The sequence below is a fragment of the Canis lupus genome, chromosome 32, assembly GCF_003254725.2.
Source record: "Canis lupus dingo isolate Sandy chromosome 32, ASM325472v2, whole genome shotgun sequence".
Lineage (NCBI taxonomy): Eukaryota > Metazoa > Chordata > Mammalia > Carnivora > Canidae > Canis > Canis lupus.
The window spans coordinates 855,109-877,909 of NC_064274.1; the positions used below are offsets into that span (position 1 = coordinate 855,109).

Here is a 22,801-nt window from a genome sequence, read left to right on the forward strand (position 1 = left end):
ATCAGCCCACAGTGGGGTCACTCCATATATCTGGCTGGTATGGCAGGGAGGTGGTCAGGACTCACCTGTAGGTATATGGCCCCACTTCTTCTAACCGAGGGATCTCCCCTCGGAGGATCTCCTCTGGATTGGTGACATTGAAGAAATAGAACTGGGCATACACAGGCAGGGGGGGCTTCTTCCAGGAGTCAAAGGTCTCGGAACCATTCCGTAACACAATGTTCTAGGGCAGAAAACCAAAAGGAGACCGTGTGAGGCAGTTAGCTTTGAACACAGAGGGAGAGGGACACCCTTGCTCTGACCTCCCAGCTCACTTATAGTTTCCGTAGGCATTCAACTAAGGTCCCTTGGGAGGAAGGCCATGCCTTAGGTCAATATGAAGCCCACAGCCCTATCAAGCCATCAAAGGTCTTCAATAAATATTTGTGGTAAAGGAAAGACAGTAGCCATAGCTCATGGGTAGAAATGGTGTCACCAAAACCAAGGTCATAGATTGAGTACCCCAAATGCCCTACTGATTCTGTTATGAAGAATTCACAGATGGTACCAGCTGCTGTGGAAGGCAGCCCATTCTGAGAAGCACTGTCTGCTCCCAGCCTGCCCACGTGGTAGAACAACAAGGTGATAGGCCCAAGAAGGCTGGATTTGGTTCTTCATGTGAGGTAGAACCACACCTACCCTTCCTACCTCCACCAGCAGGAGCTTCACATGAATTTTCTCATTCAGTCTCTAACAAACCCATTACATAGAGATGCCTATCCCTGTTTTAAAGATGAGGAAGCTGAGCCTTACCAATATTAAGTGTTTGGGATTCTTTATCGACAATCCTTCCTTCATTTCCCACCCTTAGCCTGTGTTATGGCCCCCTCCCAAATTCATCCAAATTCATATATTGAAGTCCTAATGCCTAGTACCTCAGAATGTGACTATATTTGGAGGCAGAGCATTTAAAGAACAATCTAAGTTCATTGTTCGGGGTCATTCGGGTGGGTTGTAATCCAATATGACTAATGTCCTTATAAGAAGAAAAGCTTAAATACGCAGGAAGGAAAGACCATGTGGAGGCACAGGAAGAAGACAATACCTATGAGCCATGGAGAGGCCTCAGAAGAAATCAACCTTGATGATACCCTCATCTCAAGACTTGTGGTATCCAAAACTGTGAGATAATGAACGTCCCTTGTTCTAGTCACCCACTCTGTGCTATCTGTTAGGGCAGCCCTAACAAACTAATACACCATGGTCCCCCTATGGGCGGAGTATTCTTCTCCACCCTATTGACTTCAGGCTTGGCCAAGTGACTTGATTTGACCAAGGAAATATGGGTGGGATGGCAATGCCCCAATTTTGAGCCTTAGAAAGCAATCCCCAATCACCCTTTGCCAAAAAAGCATGCTTCAGGTAGCTGTGGATCCTTCAGCCAAGGCCCTAAAATAGTGATGTGTGGACCAAACATGAAGCCTGGAGTCCCGCCCGGTTCAGCTGAGCCAGCCAAGCTCAAACTGCAGCCACCCTGCACACCGTGAGTATGAAATGTCATTGTTATAAGACACTGGGACTTGAAAGTTGTCTGTTATTCAGGCTTGCAACGGAAGCCTAGTTAACAGAATGTCCAAAGTTAAGAGACAGAAACCTACTGTCTAGTAGTCCCAACTATCCTCAACTTGTTAATGGAGAAAAATCTGCATTTTTTTAGGGTAAAAATTATTGAAGTACACAAGAAAGATAAAGGGATAGACTGAGAATAAACAACCCAAAGTATTAATAGTCACTAACTCTTGAGTATTGGAAATCTGGATCATTATTATTTTCCCCTTAATGAATTTTGGCACTCTTCAAATTTTTAATAGCCAATGAAGAAATGAACACTGAAAACATTTTTAAAAGAAAATCAAAAGAGAAAAAAAAAATTTTTAAAGAAAACCAAAAGAGGAAAATGGGATTGACCAGTACAATGTAAGGCCAGTGGTGAAACAATAACACTGGATCATAAAAGAAGCATCCTCTGAGGTCACCTCTGGCAGTGAGGCTTTGAGTGACAACAAAGGGACCAGTTTCAAAACATCTTTGATTGTACATGCTAAAATGTATTATGACACAGCACACAATAGAATGTCAAGTTTTAGTAGTCCAGGCCTCCGATTTATTTTTATTTTTTTTTAAGATTTTTATTTATTTATTCATGAGAGACACAGAGAGAAGCAGAGACACAGGCAGAGGGAGAAGCAGGCTCCATGCAGGGAGCCCGATGTGGGACTTCATCCCAGGACGCCGGGGTCACACTCTGAGCCCAAGGAAGAGCTTAACCGCTGAGCCACCCAGGCGTTCCAAGGCCTCCAACTTAATAGAGGGAATGTTGCAAGGGAACTTAATGATATGGCTCTATTTTAAAAAAATGATATGGCTCTATTATTAAATAGAAAATATCTCAAGAATCTCTGCAGAGAAGAAACAAAGTGGCTCTGGGATAAATGAATGCAGAAAACCTAAGCTCGTCAAAGCCAAGCTGGTGATCCGGAGGGCTGAATGTAGATTTACATCCATGAGTTGGCCATGCCGCAGAACTGGGGATTATTTGTGGTTTGGCATCTGTTCAAAATGTCCAATAATCAGGTTTCTTTTTTTTTTTTTTTTAAATAATCAGGTTTCTATTCAAACAGCACATTATCAAAATATTTTTGGCCTTTACTATCAGTACTGATTTTCTGAGATGAGATCAGATTGATGAGACAGAAAAATTTAAAGACAAACCATGGAACTCCTTTCCTCCCTCTTTCTGGATTCAGCTCAGACTCTCCTGGGTGAAGCCCTCTCCACCCACCTTGGATGCATTGATCTTCCTCTGCCCAGCCCCTAAGCAGCTGAATCAGTCATTTCAGGCAATTTTTGTTTTGTTTTGTTTTTAAAGTTTTTTTCTTATCTCCTAAACAGGAGTCTTAGTTATGTGAAGAGGAGCAGGAGAGTGAGTCAGGCTCAGAGAGTGAGAGAACACTAGACCTGGGAAGGTCCTGAGTTTGACAAGATGTAATACAGGGGATCTGGAAGGGTAAGAAGGTGTGCTGAAGGTCAGAGCTGGGTCTGGAATCCTGTGTGGCTCTTCTCCACCCTCCCACCCTACTTCTGCATATAACATTTTTTAAAAAATGGGTACAAATATACTACATATATAATTGTACAAGTTTTATGGTAGAGTTTCTCCACCATCAAGTATACATATAGCTCCCAGAAACAACTTAGTAACATGAATTTAATCTACCTAAAACTAATATGTTAACTATGAGAAATCTAACATATAAATAATCATTTGTCTTCTAGAGGATTTTGAAGGTCCATAGATATTTTTTAAGTTGTCTGACTTCATTAAAATAAGGACCTCGTTTTCTTGTCCATAAATTTCCATAATAAAGCAAGGCAATAATGTCCTCTCCTCTATGAATTCCTTGAGTAGCCCCCTTTACCGGATGGATCATTTCTTCCTTTGAACCCCATAACACATTACACTGAATTTCTTAGGGAAAAAGTGGTCAGGACAGAAAACATCTAAAATTTGAAGTTAACAGGAATCAACATGAAGCAGCCCATATCAGCAATCAAAAATGAGAAGGGAAGTGCATCTATTCAATATGGTAGCTAACATATGAGGTTAACTGTTGGCATTTTGAAATGGAGGAAGATTAATGCATCCAAGGTGGGTGGAGAGGGCTTCACCCACGAGAGTCTGAGCTGAATCCAGAAAGAGGGAGGAAAGGAGTTCCATGGTTTGTCTTTACATTTTTCTGTCTCATCAAAAAAAAGGGTCTTTTCTTCCCCTCTCTGATCTTCTCCATAGTGTCTAGAACAATGTAGTTCTTGGAGAAATGTTTGTTCAATCAGCAAAATATAGTACTTGAACACTTAAACACTAACTTCCACTGACTTTGCTTGTAAGATGCTGTGCCAGAAGAACTTTTTTTTTTTTTTAATAGAAAGAGATAGCACATGTGTGCAGGCTTCAAGCCCGGCATGGAGGCCAACACGGGGCTGGATGCCACGTCCTTGAGATCATGACTTGAGCCAAAATCAAGAGTCGGGCACTTAACTGACTGAGCCACCCAGGTGCCCTAAGAAGTACTTGAGAGGAGGCCATCAGAGAGGTACCGAAGAAAGGCACGGATGGTCACATGCAAAGTCACAGTGCCAGGCCTTGTGATAGCAGCTCCCAAGCTACAAATCCAAGGAGACTTTAAAGTGTATTCAGAGGAAGTGGTTGTTCACTGGCCATTTTAGTCACATTCAGATATGAGAAAGCAATAGCTTCATTAGAATCCTCTAAACATGGGAAATTTAGCACCCATCAGTTTGTGCATCTTATCAGTAAGCCAGCACCCTAAAGAGCTAAGTGCAACCAGTTCCTTCTGTGGGTGGAAAAAAAAAGTCTGTGTCTCACCATGACCCCTTTTCCTAACAACTGAAGCAGTATGATATTCATGGTTTTCTCGCTAAGTATAGAAGAATTATGAAAGCAAATAATCCGTATACTATATATGTGCTAGGCATCATCAGAGATACCCAGCACATAGATATGGTTTCTGCATTCCAGAAGCTTGTCCTCTACTTAGGGGAATATTTACACATACATGCAAATTAATCAACAAATGTGGTACACGGTCAATGACTATGCCAGAAAATGGTCTTGATAGTGTGCAGAGAATGGATTCTATGAACTGAGATAGAGAAAGGCAGTCCTTAGAGTGAGCCAGGGAAGATGAATAAAAATTTAGCAAGCAGAGGGAGTTCACAAGGGCAGGCACGTTAAGGACAGCCTGGGTTGATTCAACTACCCTGTCTTGGCTGACTGGGCCCTTCCTCCCCGCCGGTCCCAGGTCCATCTATCTTGGAACCCTCCACTCAATCAGAAAGATAGTGGATGAGGAGAATGAGACAATAAAACATACAGAGATGGGACAGTAGTGGGTGACTATGTGCGGGTGTTATTAGGAGTAGGGAGATTCACTTAGAGAGATAGGTTAGGGTCATAGGAGCCTAGATTTTATCTGATAAGAAATGGGGAGCCATGCAAGGTTTCTCAGCTGCAGAGCATTATCAAGAGCCAGGCACTATATTGCCCTTTATCTCATATAATCCCCTTAATGGCCTATAAAGTGAAAATCATTTCCCCTGTTCTACACTTCAAGAGACCAAAGCTCAAAGGTTAGGAGAATGCCTAAAGTCTGGAAGGTGGTAGAGTCAGCCTCCCACCCCAGGACTCACTCGAGACCTGAGCTCCTGGCAACGTCGAATTTTATCAGAGCCTGGTGTTCCTGGAAAGTAGTAAATTGTTCAGGAATTCTCCCTTTTGTGTTCCAGGAAATGACTTACTGCAAAGACACGCCCTTCCCCCTATGCTTTAGATAGATCCCCCACATTGTTTATCCCTCTTTTACCTGATCAAGCCAGAGGCTGAACCACACATTTCCTTTGTTTTGTTTTTTGTTTTGTTTTGTTTTGTTTTGTTTTTTGAGAGAGAGAGAGAGAAGCGCAGAGACATAGGCAGAGGGAGAAGCAGGTTCCATGCACCGGGAGCCTGACGTGGGATTCGATCCCGGGTCTCCAGGATCACACCCTGGGCCAAAGGCAGGCGCCAAACCACTGCGCCACCCAGGGATCCCGAAAGATCTTATTTTTTAAAAAAGATTTTATTTATTTATCCATGAGAGACACACAGAGAGGCAGAGACACAGGCAGAGAGAGAAGCAGGCTCCCTGCGGGGAGCTTGATGTGGGACTCGATCCCAGGACCCCAGTCATGCACTGCGCCACCCAGGCGCCTGGATGAAAGATCTTAAATGGGAGACCTAAAATCCTAAAAATCCTAGAAGAGAAAACAGGCAGGAATTCCTCTGACATCAGCCAAAGCAACATTTCTCTTGCTATTTCTCCTCGGGTAAGGGGAACAAAAGCAAAAATAAACTATTGAGACCACACCAAAATAAAAAGCTTCTGCACAGCGAAGGAAGCCATCGATAAAACAAAAAAGACAATAATAGGAGAAGATATTTGCAAGTGACATATCTGACAGGAGGTTAATATCCAAAATATATAAAGAACTTACACAACTTGACACTAAATACATAGAATTTGTATTTGTCAATCATAGGTCATAAAGGTGGGGAAAAATGCTTGTTAGCCAAACTTCGGTTAAGTTTCTCTCCTTCCCACCCTTGTTTACTCTCTGTCTCTCCCTGTAAGAGGCTCCTGTAGATCCCACTGTCAGAGTTCTCCCTAATGCACGTCCCCTGTCCCCTACTGCACTAGTCCTTTCGAATAGTCTCTCCTTAACCAGGGGTTTGTTTTTATTTGAAGCCCCTAACTATTGTGCCATGCGGCCTATTTTGAGTTGACACAAAAGAGGTGTTTTAGAAGGTGGGAAGGAGGGCTTGGCTAGGATTATTGAAAGGATGAAATGAGGTTTTAGCACAGTGCTTATCTCAGGCCACACTCAAAATGCTCAATGAATGGTAACTGTGATCTTGATTATTGCCACCTTCAGGGTAGGGATCAAAGGTTTAGGTTTAAGTTGAAAAAGGAGTCATGGGGATGCCTGGGTGACTCAGTGGGTTAAGTGTCTGCCTTAGGCTCAGGTCATGATCTCCGTGTCCTGGGACTGAGCCCTGCTCCATGGGGAGTCCACTTCTCCCTTCCCCTGCTCTCCCACGTGCGTGCTCTCTCTCTCAGATGGATAAATAAAATCTTAAAAAAAAAAAAAAAAAGAATGGTATCTGTTGAAATATTGACAGTCCAGCAAATGTTAAATAAAGGAGAAAAGAAACCACACAGAAAATCTTTAGTCATGATCCTCTTTTCTAGCTCTCTATACAATCCAGTTTAGGTTGTGAAAACAAGGAATTAATATAAAATCAGAAATAACCAAAATGTCAAACGGAAAAAGAATGATTTAGTAAATTATGATAATTCACAGGCTGGAGCAGAAAGTTACCATTAAAATTATAGAGACTACACAGAAATAAGAAACATGTTCATATCTGTGTTAAGAGGAAAAAGACACTGTAAAATATGTATATATGTGGACAAGACTAGCAAATAAAATGAAAACAGGAAAATATCAGAGGGGTAAAATACAGATATTTTTTAAATTTTGATGTCTTAATTTCTGTCAAAATCTCTTAGCATCTACACTAACCACCTAATTATGCACATCTCCATGGGACAGGATTATGAGGGGGTCTTCCCCTCTCTCTGTTATGTTTTTCTGTATTGCTTGGGTTTGGGGAGGGTTAGAACAGAAATAAATCACTCTTGGAAGCTGGGAAAAAATCCCCTTTTTTTTTTTAAGTGAAAAATCTCAGAAACTCAGATCCTATAAAATGTCATGAAGGCCCTGTGAGAAAGGGGAAGGAGCAAGATCCACAGAGAGCCAACTTCATCTAGGCTTTTCCTCTGTCCTTTCAACACGAAGGCGAAGGCGAGGCTGGTGCTACCCCCGTGAGGTCCGCTCACCTGCAGAGGCTCCGGGGAGCCACGTCCCCGACACGTCCCCCACACGCGGCTTCTCGCTCTTTCCTTCCCTACTGCGGGAAGGGCAGGGTGAGCGCATCTGAGGCCTTGCTAACTTTTCCTGGCAAGCGTCACAGTGTGTGAAGAATTTCAGAGAAAGGGCTCACACTGTCATTTCTTTATTAAAGAAAATCGCCTCAGAAAGAGATTCTTTGCTGCTGAAAGAGCCAGCAAGTGGGAATGGACAGATGGGCTAACTGCCTGCGTTTATCTTGTTTGGTTTGCATCCAGCTGTTAGGCAACCAAAAATCCAGAGACAGCAGGGGCCTTTCCAGAAAGGAGGGCAAAATCCTTCCTAGGAGAGAGGGTAAACCTGGCTGTTTTTACAACAGTTTGCTGTGAACTCGTTCCTCCAGATTGCACACCGACTGCAGGCCAGGCTGCCCATTTCAGGACAGAAATAAACACTTAGTACCCTGGAGTCCTTAACCAAACCAACCAAATGCAAAGCCTAACCATGAAAACGACCCTTGACAGCCTGCCAGGATCACACTGATGGCAGATTGCTTTTTTTTTTTTTTTTTTTTAAGATTCTATTTATTTATTCATGAGAGACATGGGAGAGAGAGAGAGGCAGAGACACAGGCAGAGGGAGCAGCAGGCTCCACGCAGGGAGCCCCACGTGGGACTCGATCCCGGGTCTCCAGGATCAGGCCCTGGGCCGAAGGCAGTGCTAAGCTGTTGAGCCACCAGGGCTGCCCCTGATAGCAGATTCTGTTACAACAGTGGGGTTCTCCTGCCTCCTGCCTCCAACCCCCACACCATCACCCCCCTCTCCCCGGCCACTCTTAGCAGAGCCAAAACCCAAGCAAGTCTCCTACCATCTTTCATTCTATCCAAATCTTGCCCTCAAGAGCATTGGCTTTTCCTGCACCTCTGATGTGTCTCTTTTCCTGCACACCACATTGCTGGGTGTTTGTCAAGGAATCCACTGTAAGTCCCGAGGTGGACCACATGTTGTGTGTGTGCACACACCAAGTGGAGAAGGAGAAAGTAAATGAAAGACCAGAGGGAAGTTCATAAATACAGCTGCCAGTATTTCTAAAACTGGCTTCTTTATTTTCACCTTGGTCCCCTGACATTCACCTCAGGTACCCATTACTGTGGTGGCCAGCTAGCATCTCCTGAGTCTCTAGGAGTCAGGGACTGTGTTAGGGCTTTATGGTATCTCCAAGCCTTACACCGCCCCTGCAAGGTAAGAATTCCCATTTTTCATTTTTTAAAAAAATTTTTTAAAGATTTTATTTATTCATGATAGACATAGAGGGAGAGGGAGAGAGAGGCAGAGACACAGGCAGAGGGAGAAGCAGGCTCCATGCCGGGAGCCCAACGCAGGACCTGATCCCGAGACTCCAGGATCATGCCCTGGGCCAAAGGCAGGCGCCAAACCGCTGAGCCACCCAGGGATCCCAAGAATTCCCATTTTTCAGATAAGAAAATGGTGGCACTGGCTTTCCCAAGTTCACAGAGCCAAGAAAGTCAAGTCAAATCTGACCAAGTCCAGGTCTGTGGGTTTGCAAAAACCACGCTTGGCCACTCTGGTGGCTGCCACACCACTGCACCCCTCAGGGGAGAGCTGTCAGATTTAGCAAATAAAAACAGAGGACACAAGAGTACACCCCAAATATTGCATGGACTAAGTCACAAAGTACTTTAACTCTTAGGTGAGGCATGCTGCAGGATTCAGGATGAAAACATTGTGATGTCTGCAACTTATATTCAAATAATTTAAGGAAAAGTATATCAGAGAGAGATGTAGTAAATATGGCAGGATGTTAACCACCGATAAACTGAAATGAGTTAAAATACTGCAAGAGACATACTCACCAAAATATTATTCTGGGCTTATCTGAAATTCAAATTTGACTAGGCATCCCATATTTTATCTGTCAACCCTACCCCAGGGAGACTGAAACTATGGAGAGGCCCTCTCGTAGACTCTGAGAGCTTCTTGGGGAGTCAGGCATTACCTCTGGAGGAAAGGAAACCAGGGCACCTGTGTAAAGTCATGGTAAACCCCCAGGCTGGAGCAGACTCATGAGATGATGCAGGAGAACTGAGCTCCATTGTGTCCAGGTAGCTGCTCTGCCCCCTTATGCTAATGAGTCCAAAAAAAACAAGCACCTCTGCCTCCTGCCATAGGATGATCCAGAAGAGGGCTTCACTTTGACCTTAAACTTCTAATTTCTACCCCCAGATTCTCAGGGCATTCAACTGTGTACACTCCCAGGGGCTTGCTCTGCAAAGGATGGACTCAAAAACAAACAAGTGGGCAGCCCCGGTGGCGCAGTGGTTTAGCGCCGCCTGCAGCTGGGGGTGTGATCCTGGGGACCTGGGATCGAGTCCCACATGGGGCTCCCTGCATGGAACCTGCTTCTCCCTCTGCCTGTGTCTCTGCCTCTCTCTCTCTCTCTCTGAATAAATAAAGAAAATCTAAAAAAACAAACAAAAAAAAACAAGTAATAATGCTAACATCAAGCCAGGAGAATGTCTGGTACAGGAAGTCATTATTTCTGCCCAATACAACAAACCAGTTCCTTTGGTCACAAGGAGCCCTTTACACAATTTAGACATGAAGCTGTGGCTTGGGAACAATGGTCTTCCTGAGGATTGTGCCCTAGTAGTGACAATTACCACACAAGCCCTGTGATCAACTGAGTTTTCTAGTTATGTGAAATTAAACATCAACATAAGGTCCTAAATCAGTTTTGCTACGTGACCTTGGATATTGCTTATAAATTTTAGCCAAGTAGAACATGATGAATTTTTCCAGACATAATATTGTAATACTACTACAAAAAGAAATATTGGAAAGATTATTGGGTTCTGTGGTGAATCCGCAGTGTCAACAACCAGATTAATCATTTAAACTGAAAAACTTATTTTCAGCTAATTAGCCAATATGTATATATTGAGGGATTTCTATGTGCCCAATAGACATAGGCCCTATTCTCACAAAGAAATTTAGCTAAGGACAAAAAACTAGCACACATGAAGCAGTTAGTGAATAATTATGTGTAAGGCCCAGTAATTCAGCCCAAAGAAAGGCTTATGCCTGATAATTATTTGGATCATTTCAGTTGTATGGATCCATCCTAAAATTCCCATCTGGACATTCTGTGGAAGGCTGTGGAAAGTCAATGTGACCAAAAACGGACTTAAGATTTTTTTCTCCCCTAATCAATCCTAAATCCTATCCTCCTCTTCTCCATTTTTACTCCTGATCCCATAGGTGGCCTGGGTGGCAGCAATACTGTAGATAGTCTCTTCTCCAGGCTCCTTTCAAATCCATTCTCCACCCCAGCTTCCAGAGAGTTCTATCAAAAGTGCCCATGGGAGCAGACACTCTTCTCACTGCTCATAGGATAAAGCCCTAGGTCCGTGCCTACTGCCCCAATCTGACGCAGCCCATCATCACCTGCCATCATCTGTCATTCCCTCGTAGGCACTTTTTGCACCAGCAACACTCAACCACCCACTGTTCCCCAAGTATAAGCTGGATTAGCTGCTTCATGCGGGAGCTGACATGACATGATACAGCCACAAGACACAACACATCCAAGTCAGCCTGATAGAGATCTTTTGGGAAGGCAGCACTAGGAGGGTTGTTGAACCAGCTGTCCTAGTATAAGCCACTTCCAAATGATAAGAATAAGCACTGGAGGGACATGCATTGGGCTTGGATGGGAATAGGTAATAATACTTTTAAGGCAACTTTCAGGACTCAAGAGCACTACTCGTTATTCTTTTGGCTCAACAGAGTGCTACTTAATAATTAAATACATGTTAGCATCTACATTGCCATCTACACAGTCTAAATCCACCCAGAGATAATGCAGACTGACACTAACAACCTGGCCTAATAGTGTGTAAATGATTCTTACTGGACTCCAGGTTAATAAAACTCACCAAATATCAAAATGCCAAAAAAAAAAAAAATCAAAATGCCAGTGGGTTTGCTTTTTTTTTTTTTTTTTAATCTCCCCCTGAGGGATGCCTTGGTGGCTCAGTAGGTTAAGCATCTGCCTTCGGCTCAGATCATGATCTCAGGGTTCTCGAATGGAGCCCTGCCTCAGGTCCTTCTGCTCCCCCTACTCATGCTCTCTCTCTCTGTCAATCTGTCATAAATGAAAGAAAGGAAAGAAAGGAAAGAAAGGAAAGAAAGGAAAGAAAGGAAAGGAAAGAAAGGAAAGAAAGGAAAGGAAAGGAAAGGAAAGGAAAGGAAAGGAAGGAAGGAAGGAAGGAAGGAAGGAAGGAAGGAAGGAAGAAAGAAGAAAGAAAGAAAGAAAGAAGAAAGAAAGAAAGAAAGAAAGAAAGAAAAGAAAAAGAAAGAAAGAAAGAAAGAAAAAGAAAAGAAAAGAAAGAAAAGAAAGATTTCTCCCTGAAATGAAGCGACTCCTATCCAGACTCTCATAGTGATGTGAGTCATTTGTGCCACTTGCCTTTTTAAATTCTCTGTTGAAGTAAAAGACATGAGCTGCCATTGACATTCTACCCTAATTCTCTGACCTTATTTTAACTCAGGAACATATACATTGGCATTTTTTTTTATGTCACTGTTAATGAGCTCTTTTGCTCTAATTGCAATTGTAGTCATTTCAGCTAATGAGACCTGACAGTTGATGTTCAAACATTAGTTCATGTGGAAGCTGCTGCTCTGTCTATAAATGACAGACAGGACAACAGGGTGGAATAGCTATCCTAAAAAGCTCCTCTACAAGACACCCGCTAGACTACTCTTTAAACATTTCCACATAATAATAAATGTGAAACCAAGGTTGAGAACTGACATCCCAAAGAGAGAGAAAGCAGCCACCAGATGGAAATTGAATCAAAAGGACCTGGTGACAATCGGAGAAATAGATGTGTACAGAGAGTGGCTGAAGGAGTGGATGAGACAGAGGATTATTAAGATGTGAATGAATAAGAAGTGTGCCCATGAAAACAACGCCCTGGTTCTGTGTGTAACTTGTGGAACCGCTCTTATTATTTTACATCCTGCTTGGTTGTGATTATATCGCCCAGAGTTTATATAAATGAGGCTTTCATCACCTATTTCTATCTTAGTCTCCTCTTCCTTCCATTACTGTTGATTATCAGAAATACAGCATTAAAAGCAGCTACCCTTAAAGTAGGACTTGCAAGAGCAATTATGCTATTATAACAATGGCATTCTGCCTCTCTTTCTCTAGAAAGAGTGTAAAACTCAGATGCTGAAGGGACCAGGTGGGTGGGGTGAGTGAAGTGGATGCGAGTTTGTACGTTTGTTTGCTGTAAAAACCTGGCGAGGGGGGGATCCCTGGGTGGCGCAGCGGTTTGGCGCCTGCCTTTGGCCCAGGGCGCGATCCTGGAGACCCGGGATCGAATCCCACGTCGGGCTCCCGGTGCATGGAGCCTGCTTCTCCCTCTGCCTGTGTCTCTGCCTCTCTCTCTCTCTCACTGTGACTATCATAAATAAATAAAAATTAAAAAAAAAAAAAAAAAAAAAACCTGGCGAGGGGCACCTGGGTGATCTGGTGAGTGTCTGCCTTTGGCTAAGGGGTGATCCTAGGGTCCCAGATCGGGCTCCCTGCATGGAGCCTTCTTTTCCCTCTGCCTGTGTCTCTGCCTCTCTCTCTGTCTCTCATGATAAATAAATAAAATCTTTAAGAAAAATAAAAATAAAAACCCTAGCAATAATATTTCAGTTCTCCATAAAAATATGCCCTCTTTCATTTTTTGTTAAACACGTGACCCTTCTCAGGCTCTTTCATTTTCCTTCTTTTGGTAAAGAGTTCAGATACAAACAAGTATTTCTCTACTCTAAGAAAGACAACAGAGCAGGCATGGTGGCAAAGGGCATCTTTCCTGGGCCTCTGAGAGTTAGGGAGCCAGCAGGTAGGTGAGGGACCATAGGAACAGGGAGGGCACCCCCACCCCAAAGGCAGCCTCATTCTGCTCAGCCCGCTGCCACATAGGACTGTGGTGAGGATACCACACAGAGCATCTGTGTGTTTCAAGAGAAGCTGGAAACCTAGATTATTGGGTGCAGTTTCTAGATTTTAAAGGTACAGTAAGGCAATGACCACTGGCCTACAGAGCATATTAAAAAGAGCATCAACAACAACAGAAACAATAATATGTAAGCAAGGTCATCCCAGAGGATGTAAGTTTTCATCTACTCATCTTTCCATTCATCCAAGCAATACTTAATGAACATCTGTTATGTATGACACTGCACTTGCTGGCATGGGAAGATGATACAAAGCTAAATATAGCAGAGCTGCCACCTTCAAAGAGAGCTTTCAAGCCAGCTTCAAGTACCAAATTCTGTCATAGGGATTGAAAATCCCTGACAGGGCTAAGGCTAGAGGGTACTTTTCAAATAATTAAATTATGGAGATGCTGATGGTCTAGTCTAGTTTGATTAGCACAGAGAGAAGACAGGAGATACAGTGAACTTGAATCACTGATAACCTAAACTACTACCTTTAACCATACACTTGGGGATCCCTGGGTGGCGCAGCGGTTTAGCCTGCTTTTGGCCCAGGGCGCGATCCTGGAGACCCGGGATCGAATCCCACATCGGGCTCCCTGCATGGAGCCTGCTTCTCCCTCTGCCTGTGTCTCTGCCTCTCTCTCTCTCTCTCTATCAAAAATAAATTTAAAAAAAAATTAAAAAAAATAACCATACACTTGGTGGAAACTAAAGGAAGGTATATACAACACACTAAACAACATCCTGGTGACTTGAAAACCTTAATAACATATTTTCCAAATTGCTCTTACAGAAATATAACAGGGATACTATGTTACTTTCTTATGTTATTCTAAAAATCATCATAATTAGTTAGAACACTTGATCAGCAGCTCTCAAAATGTGGTCTGAGGACCTCTGGGGGTCCCCAACGTCCTCTCAGGGGGTCCACAAGGTTAAAACTATTTTCATAATAATATTAAGAGAATATTTGCCTTTTTCATACTCATTCTCATGAGTATGCAGAGTGCAGTTTTCTAGAGGCTGCGGGACATGTGCTCTGACAGCTAACACGTGCATGTCTACTCTTGTGCTTTCAAAATTTATCAGTTTTATTTTATTTTTTTTAATTATTCTTTTTTTTAAGATTTTTTTTTATTTTATTTATTCATAGAGACACAGAGAGAGAGAGGCAGAGGCAGAGACACAGGCAGAGGGAGAAGCAGGCCCCATGCAGGGAGCCTGACGTGGGACTCGATCCTAGGTCTCCAGGATCACGCCCTGGGCTGCAGGCTGTGCTAAACCCCTGCGCCACAGGGGCTGCCCAATTTATCAGTTTTAGTTTCTAATATTATAAATATTGATAGCTATAACTCACAGAAACACAAGTTCTTTGGGGTCTTCAATTTAAGGGTGTAAAGGGGCCTGAGCCCCCAAATTTTGAATTAAATCATAAATTCTGCAAGATCGGGATTGTGTCTACTTTACTCTTGTATCCACAGCTCCTAGCACATTGCCCCACAAATGGTATACCCTCAATAAATATTTGCTAAATAGGGCAGCCCTGGTGGCACAGCGGTTTAGCGCCGCCTGCAGCCCGGGGTGTGATCCTGGAGACCCAGGATCGAGTCCTACATCGGGCTCCCTGCATGGAGCCTGGTTCTCCCTCTGCCTGTGTCTCTGCCTCCCTCTTTGCTCTCTCTGAATGAATAAATAAATAAATCTTAAAAAAAAAGATAAATAAATATTTGCTAAATAAATGAATGACTGCCAAAGCATAGGCATAAAAGTACTTTTAGATATAGACAGCAAACACCAAAAGTAGCCTTATTTTCCTCAGTTGCTTTGGACTAGTTACCAGCTTTGATGAAAAATGGTCCCTGTATTTGTGCTGTGCTTAAATGCTACACATATTGATGATACAGGCCCTAAATGCCTAGTGACTTGGCCAACATCCTATGCTTTCACTAATGATCTTACAATCCCACCTGCTGATTCTTCCCCAGGAAACAAGCAAATGGCTGGCAGAACAGATGGCCCTTCTGCTATGGCCTGACAGAAAGAAATCTCGCACTTTATTAAGAAAGTGAAAATGGTTCTCACAAGCAACACCCTTCCCCTCCCCCTGCTCAAATCCTTCCTTTAATGTGAACTTGAAAAATAATAGTAATCATTCGTAGTAACATCCTCAACTAGAATTATCATCTTTTATATGTCAACTATATCAGATGAAATTAAAAATAAATAAAGAGTGGGAATAGAAGCACCCATTTTTGTACAGTGTATGTTACTATATGTGCATAAATAAAAATGTGGAATAATTAGCAATATGTTAACAGTAGTTATCTTTGTTTTATTAACTTTTCTTGTATCGGACTTTTTATAATAGCATGTATTCATTATCAGAAAAATAAATAAAAATAAAGAATAAAATACGAAGCTTAAAAAATAAATGCTATCTCAAAGAATAAAGATGTGGGCTGCCATAATCACTATCCAAACCAGCCACAGGCTTCATGGTTAGCTTTTTAACTTGGGTGCCAACCCTAAGGAGTCTGATAGCAGGGCTGGTAGCATCTGCATTCTTTAAACTCTAGAAGTGATTCTGATGTACTTCCTAAAGTCTAGGGACTACACTGAGAACTACTGGCTTACTCCATTGTTTGAACTAGTAATAATGAATACACTCAGGGTCACCATGAATTTGTAAGATATTGAAAGAAACATAATACGATTTTGATATCACAAGATCACATTTCTTTTTTTTTTTTTAAGATTTTATTCATGAGAGACACAGAGAGAGAGGAAGAGACACAGGCAGAGGGAGAAGCAGGCTCCCTGCAGAGTCCAATGCAGGAGTGGATCCCAGGACCCCAGGATCACACCCGGAGGGAGCCCAAGGCAGATTCTCAACTGCTGAGCCACCCAGGTGTCCCACAAGATCACATTTCTAAATGCCAGGGAGGAGTTGGATAATTTTGCTTAGGAGTTCAAGAATTTTGCGAGGATACTGCCTCTGTTTAAGGTTCTATGATTTCTGCTTCTACTGAGCCAATCACATTACTCTGTTACAGATTTGGAAAAGAGAAGCCACGAGATAAAGCATTTCTATGGGAGGCTCAGCAGCTGAAACGTCACATAGCATTGGGACTGAGGAAGCCTCTGAGAAGTAAACAGTCCAGGACCAATGAGTCAACAGAGGAAACTATCTGGTAGGGGAAAACAGAGGAAGCTAGTGAGAGATACAAAGTGTGCCTAGGTTCTGCTGACTTTGCAGTTTCTACTGTACTCTCAGGAGGCCTTAGGTTCTCACCCTCAGACTTCCATGAGCTTCCTCTTTCAGCTTTACAGAAAAAAAAAAAAAAAAAAAGTCTCATCATTCTGGAGCCAGCTTGGGTGGGTTTAGCTCCTTGCTCCTCTTTATTACTAAGAAGTGGAGGACAATGTGGTAGAGGATAGAATTGATGATTCAAGCCGGGGGTCTTTTAAAAGAAAAGAGAGTGCTACTAATTATGCCAGGACAACAGGTGTAAATAAAGCAGGACTGTTGCTGGCGACAGGGTACATAGTTAGTCATCCTTGGGATGGGAAAAGTGAGGAGACCCCACCGTGTGCCTCACCCTACCCCTACCTCTCCAAGTCAGTTATCTGCATTTCCAGTGGTACATTAATACAAAGGCAATCTGATACTCACCATCATCTTTTTTTTTTTAAAGATTTTATTTATTTATTCATGAGAGACACACAGAGACATAGGCAGAGAGAGAAGCAGGCTCCATGCAGGGATTCCGATGCGGGACTCAATTCCGGGACCTCAGGATCATGACCTCTGCCTAAGGCAGACGCTTAAGCGACTGAGCCACCAGGCATCCCCTACCATTAATGTTACTTGGTTAAATTAGCAGTGATTATATTTTATTTCTTGAGGCATCCGCAAAATAGCTCCAAAGTTATGTGGCTCCTAAAGAGGCTATAGCTGTTTTTGCTTGCCCAGAGTCTTAGGTCCCGGCCAATGAGAAGTATATTTGTCCTGTTCATCTCATCCCTGACACCTAATGCTATCATCCTCCCTTGGCCTGTGAACAGGAAGCAAAACATGTGAACTGTCTCTTTCCTTCTCACTGGTTCCCTTGCCGGCCCTTTTCTTTTTAGCCAACTCTGACTCTGGCTGGCTCTGCATTCCCATTTCTGGGAGATGTTCAAACTCCCACTAAGTCTAAGGGCAAATTTAATATGCTGAGCTGCAAAGAGCTGCAAAGCTCTTAAACAAAAGCTTACATTCCTGTGTCACAAAATCTCAAAGTTTGGATCAAGAAGGAAACTTATCTATCTCCAGCCTACAGAGGACAAAATAATAGCTACAAACAATAACAACTATTAACATTTGGGCCTTATGCAAGGTGTTGTGCTAGGTGCTTTACATCAATCCTTTCATTTCATTCTTGCAACGATCCCAAGGCAGGTATTCTTATTACTCCCATTTTCAAAATGAGAAACCTGAAGTTTTGGGCAGTTCAATATTTGCTACTTGGCTCACTCAACTTAATCCAAATATTGTTAGTGACAGAAAAAAAGAATCTTAACCAAGGTCTGCTGATTCTTAGAATGCTGCTCTTTTAGCTAGAATGATCCAAAGTGAGGCAACAGACATTTACTGTGTACCTGCCATGGGCCAGGCACTGTGCTAGAGGCCAGGACATTTAGTGGAGTTACCAAGTGAGCCAGGGCATCAAAATCTGCCCTTCCAGGCTGGGGGGGGTGGGAGGGAGAGTAGGGAGTGGGCAGAGATTGAACGGTTTCTGCAAAGCTCCATCTTCAGAGGAGTCAGAATGCTTTAGGGGCACCTGGGTGACTCAGTCAACTGAGCCTCTGACTCTTGATTTTTGGCTCGGGTCATGATGTCAGGGTCATGAGATCGAGCCCTCTATTGGGCTCTGTGCTCAGCAGGGACTCTGCTTGTCTCTCTCTCCCTCTGCTCCTCCCTGGCCCCTTGCTCACGCTCTCTCTCTCTCGCTCTCTCAAATAAATAAATAAAATCTTAAACAAAACAAACGAAAAACAAAAAAATTAAAATGAATGCTTGACAGAGAAAGCCTGGTTAATGCTTAGAATATCCCCCAAGAAGTGGGTGTGAGCAGACAAAGGGGGACACATTACTATACCTGTTTTACAATTGAAAATTGAAGCAAAAACAATTGCAGGACTTGTCCAATACAAGGCAGTAACCAGTGAGGCCAAGAATGAAACCAAACTGTCTTAGTTCCTTCTATTCCATTCACTGGCCAAAATTTCAATCTCCCTTTAATCTTAAAATCCTCCCTGCAAATTATTCTAATAGAAATTATGTTCCCACAGTTCTCACAATTAGCCAAACCCACTCATTTGAATTTCATGCCTTTCCTCTCTTCTCTTTGATATAGACAAGCCAGGGCATGGAGAATCTTCCAATGAAAACAAAACAAAAAAACCCTAAGAACTGAGAGTATCAGAGTGGATTTCATTACAAGTATACTAAGGTCAAGTGATGACGGGATTGTTCTGTAACAATACCTTGGACATGATGGCGGCTGCCATGACTGATCGCCCATCCCCTGCCTGATACTGTGCTGGGTGCTTTACACAGATGACCTCACTCAATCTCCCAACGACACACACAGAGGCAGGTCCAGGATTCATGGGGAGCTTATACAATGTGAGGAGACCCTTCCTAAGAGAAAGCAAGTTTTCGATGCAGAATTAGATCCAGGCTGTTAGAAGGGCCCGTGTGAGGGCCTGAGCCTAAGCTTGGTGTGCTTCACAGTTAATGCACCACTGTCCCCAAGTGGCTAACATCCTCACTTTCCCAAGTAATGACATCGAGGCTCAGAGAAGTTAAATAACTTACCCAGAATCAAAAAGCTTGCAGATGGTAAGGCCAGGATTGAATACAGCGTGTCTGACTTCAAATCTCAAGTATTTGTCTGTGCTCATGTGGCTTCTAACAAAAATAAAACTCCTTTACAAAGCCTAACTACATCCCAAGAAAATTACCTGTTTTCCCTAATAATTCTTATAAGCTTTCTATTCTCTGGACTTGTTATTATCCCCATTTCCCGACAGGGAAACCCAGAATCAAGGAAGGCTCAGTTCAGCACCTGGCCCAAGGTGACCCAGCTAGTACATGGTAGAGCCAGGACTCATGTCTAGGGGTCCTTACTCTGTCCCACCATCCCATGCTACCACACCACAGGTGACCCAGGAGAAGAGAATGGTATTGATGGTAATGCATGACCCCCGGCGGACTTTCAATATTCCTGTCTGCCAAAACTAGCCCTATCATTTAATTTCATATACTGCTTTGTTCAGTGTTCCTTCATGGGGCTGGGCAATTCTGAAAGTCTACTTCCTCTGTTCTACAATTTATTAGTCTGATCAGAGTCCATTCCTCACAAATAAAACCACATAAAAAGGCCAATCACCAAATATCAATGCAAACTCAAGGCCCAGGCAGGCTGCCTCATGGCCACCTTCCTACCTGCCCACGAAATGGAGACCCACAGAGCATCTAAGGGCTGGTAATACCTGAGGCACCTGGGAGACCACTCATCTCATGGGGCTCTCCTGAAACAGCCTCTTAAAGCCACACAAGAAGACTCACATACTGACTATAAGTGGATTACTTAACTCTGGTCATCCAAGCAAGAGTCCATATCCTTAAACAATCTTGCCATGGATTTGCAGATGGCCAGGAGTGGGGCAGATTATATTTGGTTTTTCCTTTGCACATGGCTGCTCAGGAAAAACACTGGTCTTTGGGAAGCTCAGACGGTGAGCTTCATCTTCCCATAATAATGTGAACTTTAAAATTAATTAGCTTACTGTGACTTTTTAATTTATCTTTAACTTCCAGATTTCAAGTAATTGATGGCTTTTGGGAACCTCTATTAAAGGAATATGTCTGTTGCCACCTGAAGGAGACAACTCGACTAATAGGGAGTTCAGTGATCAAACTGGCTTTTTCATCCAGGCAACAGCAAATACAAACCACTGGGAGAGATTAAGCACCAGGCTATGGGTGCTAACAAGAAAGGCTGCAACAATGGTTTCTTTTTTTTAAAGAAAAAGTGATCCCAGTATCTCTCTTTTGTTCCTCTTTCCACACAGATTGGTGGATGTGGGTGAAAGGAAAGAGCATTGGTAAAGTCAAGTGACTCAGAAGTCTCCTAAAATGACCAGCTCTAAAAAATATATAAATACATTTTTAAAAGACCAGCTCTCCAGCCCACTCATGTAGTGTAACAGGCAGGTTCCGATTCTTTCCAGAATCTAAATGCATCCTTGTCTGAGGCTTACGGTTGTTTCCAGAAGAGCACGAATCCAGGGTGAGACAAAGCAATACACACTGCTGGTATGAGACAGCACATGTTCCGTCAGAGGGACACCAGCACAGAGTGGATGGGCTGAAATGTCACCCGGCCCAGAGGCCCGGCCTGGCTAGTCCGGGAGGCAGGAACACAACAGACCGCGCCCTTCCCGCATCCCCTGCCCCGCACCACTTCCAGGGCCACGCAGGCAGCCGACAAACCTGCCTCGTTGCGGCGTTTTCCATTTAGTCTTGTTTTTTCATTACGTGGAAGGGAGATCTGTTTGGGCCCAACAGAGACTGAGGCATAGGAGGGCGTGGAAGGGGAGGCGATGGCAGAACGCAGAAGGGCGCCTCTCCCTCCGCCGTGGGCCCGCGCGCGTCAGCCCCGAGCCGACCAGCCGCAACGGGAGCTCCGGCCGGACGGTCGCGGGCTGCGGGGGGCCCTGCACGGGGTTCGGCAGTCGGGGCGGGGGTGGGGCGGGGCTGGGGCGGGGACGGGCCGTGTCCGCCAGCACCGGGGCGCAGGCCTGAGCGCGCAAACACACTCACACTCACCCACACTCACGCGCGCACACGCACACGCACACGCAGCCCGGCCGCCTCACCTTCTCGATGGTCTGGTCCACGGCCTTCTGGAAGACCCGGGCCACCAGCAGCGCGATGCTGGTCACCAGCAGGAGCAGGGACAGGGTCCCGACCGTGTAGAAGCAGCACCTGCCCATCCCGCGCGCTCCCGGCCGGGCCCCGCCGGCCCGCGACCGCCCTGGGAGGAGGGAGGGACGGACGGAGGGACGGACGGAGGGACGGACGGAGGGAGGGACAGGCCTCCGCCGCCACGGCCCGCACCGCCCGCTCCGGTTCCGGTTTCCCCGCTCGGCAGGCGGGCCCCGCCGCGCTCAGCCCGCCCGAGACTCGCCGCAGCCCCGGGAGGCGGGGCGGGGGCCGAGCCGCAGTCATGTGCCCGCGGCCGCCGGGCCCTCCCCGGGCGGCCCCGCCTGCGGCCCGGACTCTCCCGCGCAGGCCCCGGCAGCCCCGGAGGAGGCTCGGGGTCCCCGCGCGTTCCCGCGTCCGCTGCGCCGCTGGGGGCTGCGGGGCCGGGGCGGGGCCGGGGAGGTGGAGGAGGACGTGGTGGAGGTGGAGGAGGTGGAGAAGGTGGAGGAGGAGGAGGAGGAGGTGGAGGTGGAGGAGGACGTGGTGGAGGAGGAGGAGGTGGAGGAGGAGGAGGAGGAGGAGGAGGTGGAGGAGGAGGTGGTGGAGGAGGAGGAGGTGGAGGAGGAGGAGGATGAGGGGAAGGAGGAGGAGGAGGAGGGGAAGGAGGTGGAGGAGTAGGAGGAGGACGCACCCCGCCCTGGACGAGCGCACCTGCTCGCGGGGACACGGTCACACGGTCGCCGCACACCGTGACCCGAGCTTTCCGGAGTCCGGGGCGCAGGCCGAGATCCGTGCCCACACGCGTGTCCCCCGGCCTCGGAGGATGCGTAAGGGAATGAGGGACGGAGCGGGCGTCATTGCAAGGGGAGGACAGTGCTCAGACGTTGGGGATGAAAGAAGAATAGAAACAGAAAAGAAGGAAGTTCTTTGGCTTCGAGGATCGGGCGTGCGGGACACGGGGGGGGGGGGGGGGGGGGAGGGGGGGGTGTCGAGGCTTAAAGGCTCTTGGTGCCCGCGGGAGAGCTGGGACCTTCTCCCTGGCCGCGAGGCTCGGTAAGAAGCGTGAGCAGGTGGTAGCGACTGTTCCCAGCTGCTGTGCTCACCACTGCGGCCCAGGCCAACACACTGGAGCCGCACAGGGACGCAGCATTAGTGGAGCGGATGTCAACCATATACTGGCCTTTGGTCAGGCGCTTACACCCACCCATTTTCTTTCTTTCTTTCTTTTTAATTTTTATTTATTTATGATGGTCACAGAGAGAGAGAGAGAGAGGGTCAGAGACACAGGCAGAGGGA

The 22,801-nt window shown here is 45.2% G+C and overlaps 1 protein-coding gene across 2 annotated transcripts in view; it reads right to left on the reverse strand.

Annotated features, from left to right (window-relative positions):
• SCARB2 (scavenger receptor class B member 2) overlaps nucleotides 1-21,793 on the reverse strand; it is a 76,797-nt gene extending 55,004 nt beyond the window's left edge. The window contains exons 1-2 of one of the 2 annotated variants that reach the window (XM_025427541.3): nucleotides 21,460-21,793; nucleotides 66-223 (exon numbers count right to left, since the gene is read on the reverse strand). In XM_025427541.3, coding sequence (XP_025283326.1) covers nucleotides 66-223; nucleotides 21,460-21,576 — 275 coding nt within the window. In that variant the 5' untranslated portion in view covers nucleotides 21,577-21,793. Of the gene's footprint in view, nucleotides 1-65; nucleotides 224-21,073; nucleotides 21,285-21,459 lie in introns of those variants that run through there. The other variant, XM_035709519.2, reaches the window with a different exon arrangement.
• Nucleotides 21,794-22,801: the final 1,008 nt, after the last annotated feature.